Source organism: Lepidochelys olivacea (genome assembly GCF_965140295.1).
Source record: "Lepidochelys olivacea isolate rLepOli2 genome assembly, chromosome: 3".
In the NCBI taxonomy this organism is placed as follows: Eukaryota; Metazoa; Chordata; order Testudines; family Cheloniidae; genus Lepidochelys; species Lepidochelys olivacea.
Genome location: NC_140413.1, coordinates 61,256,072 through 61,268,372, shown reverse-complemented (window position 1 = coordinate 61,268,372; position 12,301 = coordinate 61,256,072). Strand labels below are relative to the sequence as shown.

The 12,301-nt window shown below is 45.5% G+C and overlaps 1 protein-coding gene across 1 annotated transcript; it reads left to right on the top strand.

The window, feature by feature from the left end:
- Positions 1-7,152: 7,152 nt before the first annotated feature.
- Positions 7,153-12,081, top strand: HTR1B (5-hydroxytryptamine receptor 1B). Its single transcript, XM_084624333.1, has 2 exons — positions 7,153-9,080; positions 10,998-12,081. Exon 1 carries the CDS (start codon positions 7,865-7,867, stop codon positions 9,017-9,019), a length of 1,155 nt encoding a protein of 384 aa, XP_084480459.1. The 5' UTR covers positions 7,153-7,864; the 3' UTR covers positions 9,020-9,080; positions 10,998-12,081.
- The last annotated feature ends 220 nt before the right edge of the window (positions 12,082-12,301 follow it).

Sequence of the window (12,301 nt, the reverse complement as noted above, 5' to 3'; positions counted from 1 at the left end):
TTTCATGGACGTCTGGTCTCCCATCCCAGTGGGCTGCAGAAAGAACTGTGGCTACATCACATCCTTTGATAATTGCACACCCCTTTGACAAATTGGGTTCCATACTTGGCAACATCTATACTTGCATTTTTTATGTGAGACTGAGTCCAAGACCTGATTGTATTGGATCTGACTGGCTTGCAGAGAATCTGCAGCTGTCATAAAAAGGATGGCTAAATCAGCTGTTCTTTCACTAGATCTTTCAGTATAGCTTCAAGATAGGAAAGGACACATAAGCTTGGATCTTTCCCAACAAGACAATATAGAGTAGTATGTGGGTACTGTCAGTATGAGTTATAATCTTCCCTGATGTTGTATTTGTGGGCTTTCTTCATCAATGGTTTTCAAAAGAGCCAGCTCTGACACTCCAGCTAACCAATATAAAGCCAAAAGCTATAAAAAATTGGGAGTTAAGTCTGGTTACCTCCAAAAAAAAAAAAGAAGCTATGGTGAAAGCATATATATTAACATTAGCAGTGTGCTTAACATATGTTACCTTTTTGCCTAGATAGATATTCACTAGGGATTTAGAAATGCCAGAGCCTCATCTAGAGTAAATCAGCTTAGCTCCTCTGAAGTCAATGGAACTCTGCTGCTTTACACCAACTGAGAATCTGGCCCTTAATTTCCAGTATTATTATTTCTTCGCTTTGATTTACAGCACTGAACACATTCTCTGCACATTTTGTTCTCTCTTGATTTGTTGTCTTTTAAAAACACATATGAAGAATTCTGTGAAGTGTATCCAAAAACTTGCTGTTTGGGAGCTTCACTATTGGAGATTTTTTAAAACAACTCTGGATCCTGAAACTAAGTCTTTACAGATTTTCTCCTCTAAAGGGAGGCAAGTTTACACCTGATTTAAAGTGAAATAAGCTTTAGCCCCTCTGATATTCAATTCATAACTGATGTTGGAAGGTTTACCTTTTGTCAAGTCTCAGCATAGAATGCTGGACAAATACTTTTCAAATTAGGTGCCTCCAGATAGTCCAGATCTGGAATCCTCACTACCCCACTTTACTTTCTCTTACAGCTTTACCATCAGGTTCTGGGAGATGGTGAGAAGCTGGCCTACATGCTGAACAGGTACCTAGCTCTTCTTTTGAAGAAAGAGTTCTGCATGAAAAGGATAATTCACCCATGCTAACTACTTAGCACATAAGTGTACCCTGATATCTGAAAGTTTAAGGATGGGAACCATTTTCTATGGTCCATTCCACAAGGACCAGAATAAAATTCATTACTTCTCCTGCTGAGCATCAAACACTGACTACCTAAAATGCATAACTTGTGACAGTCTAAACTATGAGGATGGTCCCTCCTCAGGGAACATTGCTTATGAGGGGCCTGGAGAAAGGGCAAAGCTTTCACTGGAGTTACTGTACATGCTGCTCCCCAACCAGATCTGGAGGCTCTCATAAGAAAAGATACCTTAAAAGATACCTGTGATTATGATGGGACTACTTCTGTTTCCAGCTGAGTGTCTTTTTTCTGTTCTGTTGCCAGGAGGACATTGGCCAGCCTAGAAGGAGGAGATGGTGGGTTGGTCTGAGGTGGTCATGTAGCATCTGCTAAAACTCCATGCATAATAAACTGAACATCATCTATGAGTCCTGTTTAGGTTGAAGAGGAAGCAGTCACTGAGCATTGATACCACTTCCATGAGCTGGAGGAAGCCAGTTAGGCAGGATGCAGTGTCTGGAGATGAAGTGGCAGAGAATGTGCAAGGGAGGATTGAGCCCTCTTATCATTTGACTCTGGATGTCCAGTTGAAAAGTAATTTGTAATGCAAGATAACCCCTATTTATAGGAAGTTTGAGTGTCAACTGCACCTATGGATGCTCTGATCTTCCTAACTGGACAAATTTAAAGAAAAAAGTGATAATTCAAATAATATCAGCTTTATCTCTCTGTTTAAAGAGTCCAATTAAGTGTGAGTGTGTATGTGTCTGTGTGAAAAAGAGTGTGAGCATGAGCACATGTGCTTGATTCTTTTTATAGGACTTTAGAGTCAAAATCAAAACCATCCCCAGCTGTTCCTTATAATTAAATTTTAGTAACTCAAGCTGGGTGTTTTTATTTTCACTAGTGACTTAAAAGTGTTGGCATTTAAATGGCCTCATCTATATTTCAAAGTTAACATTAGGAAACTTTACACATATTTTGGTGGTGTTTGTCTGCTGGCAAACTCAACCAAATACCAATGTAAGTATAAGGGAGGCTTAAGTTGTGCCTAGAGCCTTATACACTGGAGTGACTTAAAGCCTAAGGGATCACAACAAAATCCATAAGTTCTGATCCTACAGTCTGATTCATAGAGACAGACCTATGAACCTATGCAGAGCCCTGTTGACTCCACATGGGTGAAAAGATCCACCTTCACAGATCTGATTGTGGGCTTAGACTCTTAGTTTGTGGTATTCATAGGATTGTTCCTACATACCTGCCTTTCCCTCTGACTTCTTCACAAGCCACCGACCCAAGTTTGTGCCACATCAATCACCATATGCTGGCAGTTTGCAATAAAATAACCAGAATATTATCTTTTTTTTTTCACTTGCAGTTCCTTAATTAAACTATTTTAACAGGTCAAGATGTGAATAAAAGAAATATCAGAACTATTACCCCCAACAGAATGAAATGACTATTTATGCATTCCTCTGTGTAAAAGCCAAAAGCTGCAAGAAGTTGAATCTCTTTCTATAAGCATTTTTAAAGGCACAGTTGAAAAGAAAAGAAGCTTGCAAGAGTTTCTGCCTATTGCTTTGAAATGCAGGTTTCAGTGCGATGGCATAACTATGGATTAGAATCATTCATGTGATAATATATGTGATTCAAATTATTGTGCTGATTGAAACTCCGGGATAAGATGACACTTGCCAATAATTTCTTGAAGATCCTGCTTTCATTCTGTTTCCTGCCTCCATCAATTCTTGGCTTTGTGGGAGCCCATCATGTAACAGCACTTGGACTGTGCACTCCTTGGGTGGAGAGAGAATAAAAGACACCCTTGAAAGTCTGCAGCATCTTTCACTATGGCCCAGATCCTGAGAATCAGCATTCACAGCCCAAAGAGAATAGATGCAGTTTTCCAAAGTTTTCTTTCCCCTTTTCACCAGGAATCCCTATGGTGTAGCTCCACAGCCTGGGTGGGAACATTCCTTCTCCCCGGGCCCCTCCATGGAGATCATTAGCACAAAATCGGCTACAGTGAGCCCAGTTAGGAAGTTGTCTTTTACCTTATTGCCTGTAAGTAAGATATTGCCAGTTCAAGCAGTATTCCCAGTAAGAAATATAGGGAATATTTGCTGAAATAAGTGGGGACAAATATGGAGGCCCAATTATTCCCTGGTGTAACTCTAGTGAAATCATTGAAATTACACCAAGGATGGTTTTGGACCTGGATGAATACACTCTTGATCATAAGATTCAGCGTTGTATAGCATAACTTTAAAAACGTGAGAAGGAAAGACATTTCCTGCCAAACAAACAGGGGACCAATGACTGCTGAATATCGATGTACAATACCGAGAATTAAGGGAGAAGGACAACCGCAAGAGCACGCTCAGAGGAACAAGAACTTTTTACAATAAGGGTAAACAACTGCCTTAGAGAGGCCAGAGCTCATTCTCCAGCCACCTGGTATTTATCTTGATTAAAGGTTAGATTGGAGGTCATAAGGTTAGAAGTTACTACAGGCGGTTGTAAGAGAAGAGACTTTCCACCGCAGGAAGACATGCTGCTGCAAAACAGAAACAGTTTTTGAAATTAAAATCAGTGGGGTATCACAAGTTGGCCCTTCTCGGGAGAATTCGGGAGTGGGTATTCAGAGGGAAGTTGCCTCCAGGAGTTTAACCAAAATCAATAGAAAATGTTAAATGGGAGAGGGGGAACTTATGCTGCAACATGAAGAACTCACATTGTAAAACCTCTTCCCACTGAAAAGAGTCCCGAAGAATACCAAAAGCTCTATATTATTATTTGTTATAAGTAACGATCAACGAATCAACGATCAACCTCGTTGTGTTTGGCAATGTTGAAGCATGTACATAAAACAGTCGCTACGCCAAAGGGTGGGAGACCAAGCTTCACTGATGGTCAGTATTCTACCCTCATTTACATCCGTGGAAGAGTAATTAAGCAGTGATTGAATTTACCCACTATGTAACATGTGGGCATGGGCTAATCACTCACTGCTAAATTGTCAAGGAACACATTCCCAGTGTGCAGTGAAGTGCAGTTAAATACACCGTTGTGTGTACATACAAAATAAAATACTTTCATAAAAACAACTTCTGGCCTTTTAATCAAGTGCATACTTTACATCAATAGGTGACGAATCTTGGCTATATCGATTGGTTCCGTGCTAAAAAAGTGGCAAACATCAGAGGCTGATGCTTGGGAGTGAACAGGGACGATATATACTGTGACCAGAAGCCAATGCTCGTACAGCCAAACCTTGTCTATCAAAACTCCAATTAACTCAAACTCTCATCTTTGCCAAGATTTTGATTGAAGCTCTAAGTTCTGCAGAGTTTCTAACTAGATGATTTCAGTGAGGCGAGGACTGGGCCTTTATGGCTTGACTTTCAAAATGCTGAGCACCCGTACCTTCCACCAATTTGTGGGTGCTCAATACTTCCGAAAGGCATGCCACCCTGTCTGGAGGGTGCAGAGAGGGGATTGAGCCCGCGCATGTCTTGCTGTCCAGCATCACTGCTTTTCTCGGGCTGACATTCCGTATGGACGCTAGTCTGTTCCAGAAGGTCTCGTTCCTGGACAGTTCCCTACAGACGGCAGCTCTTTCAGCGCACACCGCAGCCTGCAAAGTCACGGTAGCTGTATGCAACTTTTTCTCTGAGCTTCTATTTGGGGAGCTTTCTTACCAGCTTCCTACCCCCTTCGTTTATACTTGCACATCTCTGCTTCTCAGCCTGCCACCCTAACACGCCCTTTGACTGGACACATCGCCTTGTCTGGTGTGCTTGTCTCGTCTTACAAGACTTTTCGAGTTCTCTTAAAGCTGCACCGCTGGTCAGGTGGGGGAGTGTATAAACAGGAGGAAATGGCTCTATAATTCTGTGCCAAAGCCGTGGGCTTTGATTCTGGCTCTCTCTCTCTAGATCAACTTACTTTCTAAATGCTCTTTGCTTTCCAGAACTGTCCTCTAAAAACATTTCACTGTGAGCACACCTGAAAACACCCACTAAAAGAGAAGGGTCATCAGCAGGAGGAAGGTGCTAACCCCTTTAGCTTTTGACATTTTACCTGGCCCACTGCACAGAACAAGCGGCTGGCTACTGGCTGGGCGACAAGAGCAAACGTGCAGCTGCAGAGTGCGGGCTGCACCAGGATCACCGACCTGCTCCCTTGAACAAAAGGCTCCCTGGAGGTGCTGGTGACTTTGAGGACTCAGCACTCCCGGCGAACAAGAGCAGAGCTTGCCAGCTAAAGATTGACAGTTTCAATTGCCAGACGACAATGCGACGCCCGCTGAGGTTCCCGGGTATGAAAGATTCAATGAGATTTTTAGTGCTCTGAAGGTTTATGAATAAACACCACGCACAAATCAAGTGTGTGTGTGTGTGTGTGTGTGTGTGTGTGTGTGTGTGTGTGTGTGTACTGTATACACACACGTACATATAGAGAATTCCCTTTCCTCTCCCTTCCCCAAACCGTTTTCTATACATCACTGAGAGACTCCAGCAGGAGCACCGAATCAATAAAAAATCTACATTTATTTTTCCTTGCAAAACTTTCCTTTGCTGCATGTGGGAAATGACTGAAACAGCTGCAAGGGCCACTTCTCAACAGCGCCCAGAAGTTAGAAATCCTGTACATTGTGTGTCCAGCCGGTACTAACACCACACACACACACTTCAGGCTCAGTCAGCCCTGTGTGTGTTGATTAAAGCATCCTCTCCATTAAACAGAGTGTGAACGTGGGGGCGGCGGCGGGGGGGGGGTTCTAAATGACAGGGTGATAATGCTTTAACAATCGGCTATTTGCTGTCTAGGACTTTAAATCCACACAATAAACGGGGATTTACACAACGTTAGTCCATAGAAGCGCTGGGCTCCCATCAGAGCGCTCCCCAGTCCTGGGGTTTCTCGCGGTGGGGCGGGGGGAGAGATTGCGACTCCGAGAGGAACCCGATAAAACTAGACCAATTCACTGGTTTATTGCCGGAAATCGAAGCCTGGCAAACAACAGATTACAGCTATCAAGCTAATAAAAACCACCTACTGCCGCCCTAAAGCCTAATCTCTGACCCCGTCTACTTGAGCGCTTTTCTTTGTAATCTGTTGTTTGTTTGCCTTTCCCAACCGGATACTGACTATATCTGAATGCAAAACTTCCCTAGCAATGTACGGGATACGGGTTCTGGAACGAGGATGCGCACACCGTGTGAATGGGATGCATCACTCGCGGGCAATGCTCTGGGGTGGCGGGCGAGCTGGGCTTGGCCTGCCTATGTTTAAGCAGTCCAGCAGCTGCGGGGGGGCAGTTTCCAACAAAAGCAAATGCAACTTCCGCAAGGACCCCCTCCAAGGGGGCTACAATACAGAAGGGCCGCACTATCGCCCCAGCATGCACAGCCTGGGTTAAAATCAGGGGGCGGATAAGAGATAACAGACGTTACCAAAAGACAGGATCCCTCCCAAAAGCACCAGCCATCCCCGCCCCTATCAGGGATCGCTGCAGCCCGGGGTCTCGGTCTAAGGTCCCCAGCTTTGCAGGCTCCCTGGCCCCTCGCTTGCAGCTTGTTTCCAGCGCAGAAAAGCCCCCTCGGGCAAACCCCAGGGCTCAGGGTTCCCGCCCAGGAGCGGCAGGTAGGGGGCAGGGGGGACCAGGCGAGAGATCCGCCGGACCGAAACGCGGCTTGGGGCTTGGCCCGACCCGGTTCCTCGGCCCGCTCTCTCCTGCGCTCCCAGCCTCGGGGCGGGCAGCCGGAGTGGAGGGATGCGCCGGGCTCCGGTGGGAGAGGAGCAATGCACTGCCGGGAGGGGGGCAGAGGAAAGGGCTGCCGCGGGCGCTAGGACCCGGAGGGAACTTCCCCGGGCAGGGGGGCGGGTGGTGAGCCGCCGGGAACCCGCACTCGGCACCGCACGAGTTGCGCTGCTCCGGCGGCTCCGAGCCGGGCTGTATATAAGGGGCGGAGGCCGCGCGCCTCTCACTCCCGGCCGCGCTGCTGCCTGCCGGAGCCCAGCCCCTGCCTGCCCCCGAGCGCTCGGCGGCCACAGGGGCGCCGCCGCCGCCTTTGCCGCCCCTCGCAGCAACTTGCTGAAGTGGGCGGCGGTGGCGGGGCAGAGCTCCCGCGGGGCACCAGCGAGCCGGGCTGGCGCGCCCCCCGCCAGCCCGGGCGGCCATAGGCAGGGGGACCTCCGCCCGGCCCAGTACCCGAGGCGTCGCGCTGTTCCCGCCCGGAGGCTGCGGGCTGCCCGGGGAGCGTGGCGGCCCCAGCCCCGCAGGCAGAGCCGCTCTGAACCCCGCCACAGCGCGGGGCGGTTTCAGGCTGGCTGCAGCCGCGTGTGCTAATGCACCGGCTCGCGCGGTGCCCGGGTTTCGCTGGCGCCACTGGGCAGGGGCCCGCCGGGGCGCAGGAGAAGCGAGAAGGCTCCCCATTGGATTGCCCGGCTCGGGCGGGGATGGGGAGCGTCGCCTCCCCGCAGTCCGTGCCGGGGCCGGCGGAGTTGGAAGAGGTGCAGCCCGCTCCGCAGGCGATCGGTTTCCTGGCGGGGGGAGCTGCCCTGCCATTTGCCGCCTCGGGTTGCTAACTCAACGCCCGTCAGTTTGCCGGCTGACGCTTCGGCTGAGAAAGTGATGGAGCAAGCGGCTCCCTGCCAGCCAGCACCCGACAACCTGAAGGTGCTTCAGACCAATGACTCGTACCACGACCGCAACTGCAGTGCAGCGGAAGGGATCTACCAAGATGCCACTCCGCTCTCCTGGAAGATAGTCCTCACCATTATCTTGGCTCTTATCACTCTCGCCACCATGCTCTCTAATGCATTTGTAATTGCAACCGTCTACCAGACGAGGAAATTGCACACTCCGGCCAACTATCTCATAGCCTCCCTGGCTGTCACGGACCTTCTTGTGTCTATCCTTGTCATGCCCATTAGCACCATGTATACTGTGACGGGGAAATGGACTTTGGGCCAGATCGTCTGCGATGTATGGCTATCTTCGGATATTACTTGTTGCACAGCCTCCATCCTCCACTTGTGTGTCATCGCCCTGGACAGATACTGGGCGATCACCGATGCAGTTGAATATTCTACGAAAAGGACTCCCAAGAGGGCAGCGGGCATGATCGCTTTGGTCTGGGTCTTCTCTATCTCCATTTCCATGCCGCCTTTGTTTTGGCGTCAAGCGAAAGCGGAAGAAGTTTCTGACTGTGTGGTGAACACAGACCACATACTGTACACCGTTTACTCCACAGTGGGAGCCTTCTACTTCCCCACCTTGCTGCTGATAGCCCTCTATGGAAGGATCTATGTGGAAGCCAGATCTCGGATTTTGAAACAGTCGCCAACGAAAACAGGCAAAAGATTAACAAGGGCTCATTTAATAACCGACTCCCCCGGATCATCGTCATCTGTCACCTCCATAAACTCGAAGGCCCCAGAGGCTTCCAGTCCAATCGGATCTCCTGTATATATGAATCAGGTCAAGGTGAAGATCTCGGATGCCCTTCTGGAGAAAAAGAAGCTCACGGCTGCTAGGGAGCGGAAAGCTACCAAGACTTTAGGGATTATTTTAGGAGCCTTCATTGTCTGTTGGTTGCCCTTCTTCATCATCACCTTGGTGTTGCCTATTTGCAAGGACGCTTGCTGGTTCCACATGGCCATCTTTGACTTTTTCACCTGGCTAGGATATCTCAACTCTTTAATCAATCCCATAATCTATACAATGTCCAATGAAGACTTCAAACAAGCTTTTCATAAACTGATGCGTTTTAGATGCACAAGCTGAATGTTGAATGCATTGTGTTCTCCCGGGCTGCTTGAATACACTTTTGTGTCTGATTCTACAGGTAGGTTGATTATTGTTACAATGTTGTCATTTCTCTAAAAGGCTGCTCTAATGGGAGAGCGCAGTTCAATCAGGCAGGCAGGGCTTTGCTTCCCTTCAGAGGAGCGAATCTGTAAAAGTTTCTCCTCTAGCCCTGGTAATGACACTGCTGCTTCTGATCCCGCTAAGTAGCAATAGCTCTAAAAAAAAAAAAAAATCACTGTTGTCTCTCCTGGATTATGCCCTCTAGAGCCCGTAGAGCACTATGTTAGGAGTTGGAGAGGTTTTGGACACCTCCTTTGGACAGATCTACAGCTTGGCAGTACTTGAACTAGAAGTTTATCGCCCAGCATGCCCTAGGAGAACTTTGTGTATCAGCTGTCTCTGCAAGTCCTTTGGCAGTGTCTCGCTACAGCTATCTTGCTCTTTGTTTCTTTAATTTAAAACCTGACGGAATGAGCCACGTGGACTTTATAAGGTTCCAAACCTTAGTTTGTAAGCGGACAGAGCAGACATCTGGAAGAATTGGCAATGATGGGTTGAGGCTAACCACCTTATACTTGAAACTGGGGGCAGGGAGGGGTTATTGAGTATGAAAATAGCAACCCCTTTGTGTTTGTTTTCCCGCAGCTGTGTGACTTATTTCTGTTTAGCTATTGTCAAATCACGTTTAACAAATCAAACTAAATTGTACGCGCGCTCGTGCCAAAGCCTGCAAGCTGCTTTCATTTTATTGCCGCTACACTCTTCTGACATTTTACATATTTAAACTCGCAGCCAAAGGAGGCCCATAAGGAGTGACTCACACCAGTTTGCTGTTATTTCCACATATTAATACAATCATTTAGCCCAATTAATGTTAAACAACCCTATCTTTTTAAGATGCCTTTGCTCTCTAATCCAATTCTGCCAATCTGTCTAGGGTGGAAAAAAAGCAGAAATTAATTCAGAAAAGTAGACTGGTCCAAACGGAAGCAAATCTGACTACAGTGACACTGCGGTCGAATTAAGAGAGCCTTGGCGTATTTTCTCCATGCAGGACTTTTAAAATGCGAAGTATTTTCTCTTTGCACTCATTCACAATAACATTCCTTTCACTTCTAATCCCCTTCTCATGCACCATTATGCACCTTCAGAGACCTGCTCCCTTTCCAGTAGTATTTGTAACGCAATATAGTAAGAACCCCGCTGTAGCTCCGGTCTCTTGATTACTCATCTCCTTGTGAGGATTACATGAAATACATGGGCCATCTGCCTTAGAACAAATAGAAATGGCAAAGGTAGCTAGTTTCAGTGCTTCTGGTTTTTGCTCAAAGAATTTGGGAGTTTTGGGGGCAATATTTAGATAAAACTAAGTGCCAGAGTTAATGTAACATTCACTGGGAGGAATGAATGTTGCTTCCAGATCGATAGTTCATACTGAACTGTGTAAGTGCCCGCCCAGCCTTCTCATTTGCACCTCTCAGGAGACTGATAAGTAGTTACTTCTCTAGACAGAAAGATCAGAAGATTTCACTGTGCAGTTGGAGGTTGATCCAAAACGCCAACATTCAATATGAATTTTTCTATCTATTTCAACTAGTTTGGATCTGGCCCTGTTTTAGGAGTGACCTTAACTTCAGCACACTATGGGTCCCATGCTGCCTTTGTACACCCACAATTCCCTTTGGCTTCAAAGACAATTTTGCCTGAATAAGGGTTGCAGGATCAGGATCATTTGAAGTAAGATGATTTTAATATAAACATTAACATTCTATACACAGTCCCACTAAATTAAGTGTCCTAAAGGATTCTGTTTACTTCACATGTTGAACAAATGTGCATTTAGCATAATATGATGTAATATATATACTTTTCAGCGCCATTTTATGCAGAATACTTACTGTCTTTGTTGTGACACTTTAATAATTCTATGAATTTTTTCCCTTTTTGTCTGCAGAATCAAGTTGCTATTGTAAAGACACACTGCTTGAACCCCTCCCGCTCCAGTTGTCAGATTCATGATGCTGCAATAACATCAATACATACTGCCACCAAATTGTTCTGCCCTGCATTTCAATGTAATGACTCTTGCAAAGATGCTTTTCCAAAAAGCACATCTCTTACAAAAAGAGAGCAACTGCAAATCAAGATTTAGAACTGATCGGGGTTGGAAACAAAATTTGAGAGTAAAACGTCTATTTATTTTGCAGGCTTGCCTTTAACTTTTCTCTTGCAAGTTGTAGGGGTGTGCATAATAGTTGTTTGTGTCTGTATGAGCATAGTTGTACTTGTGTACCTGTAATTTCTTTCTTTCAGTGGAAAGAGTTGTTAACTTTACTTTAAAAAGGGACTGGAGGAAAACTGCAGCATTTAAAAATAGGAACATAAACTGTGTAAGTGACTCCTTGGGCAGAACATGTGTGTGAAGCAGGAGTGTGCAAAATGTTATATTTGTATTTGAAACAATAGTAAATACAAATACTGTAGTAATAAGAGTCCTAGATGTATTCAACTGCATCACACATGGCTGTGTCCTCGGTTTATCCTTTAACAATTGCTGTCTCTTGTATTATAGTTTCCTTCATAAGTTAAACAGTTCTACTCAAACATTAAGGGAAAACAAAGTTCTGTGCTTTACCTTTGAACAACTGGGACTAAGTACTATTTGATGTTGTAACTGAAGTTTTTTCTATTTTTGTGTCCATTGCACACCCTTACTGCATCAAACACTGGAGAATTTAGACCATCTAAAATACTTAATATTGATTATTCTACTCTGTAGGGAGATGAAGCAGTTTGCTTTGTTAAAAGAGCCACAGCACCTGCAAAATAAATACCCATAATCCTGGATAAACTGATGTCAGACATCAGTGAAATAACTTTCATTTTTTTTTCTTTATTCAGCTAAGATCTTAAGACAAGTCTACTTAAGTCCAGCAGTCAAAATTAGTTTCAGACTGTGGCCACCTGCTGTGATACAAATGCATTGAGTGTTCCTCCTATGTGTAACTGAAAATGAAATACAAACAATAAAAAGCTTCACTGTGTTCTCAAGAGTATTTAGTAGTAATTATGTTACTAAGAAGAATATTTATTGGTTCACTTGGCTTTCTCAATACTGTCCTTATAGGTAAAGATCATTTGATGTATCTATCATTCAAGACAGTGATTGATGAGGGCTAAAATTGTAAGCTGCAATCAGCTATCAGGTTTTTAATAGAGTGCTTCACTCTTGAGCCTTCCACTGTCCTTAGGTATAAC

What these genes read in the sequence shown, in the direction of transcription:
- HTR1B (XM_084624333.1), top strand. Translation starts at nt 7,865, where the DNA reads ATGGAGCAAGCGGCTCCCTGCCAGCCAGCACCCGACAACCTGAAGGTG.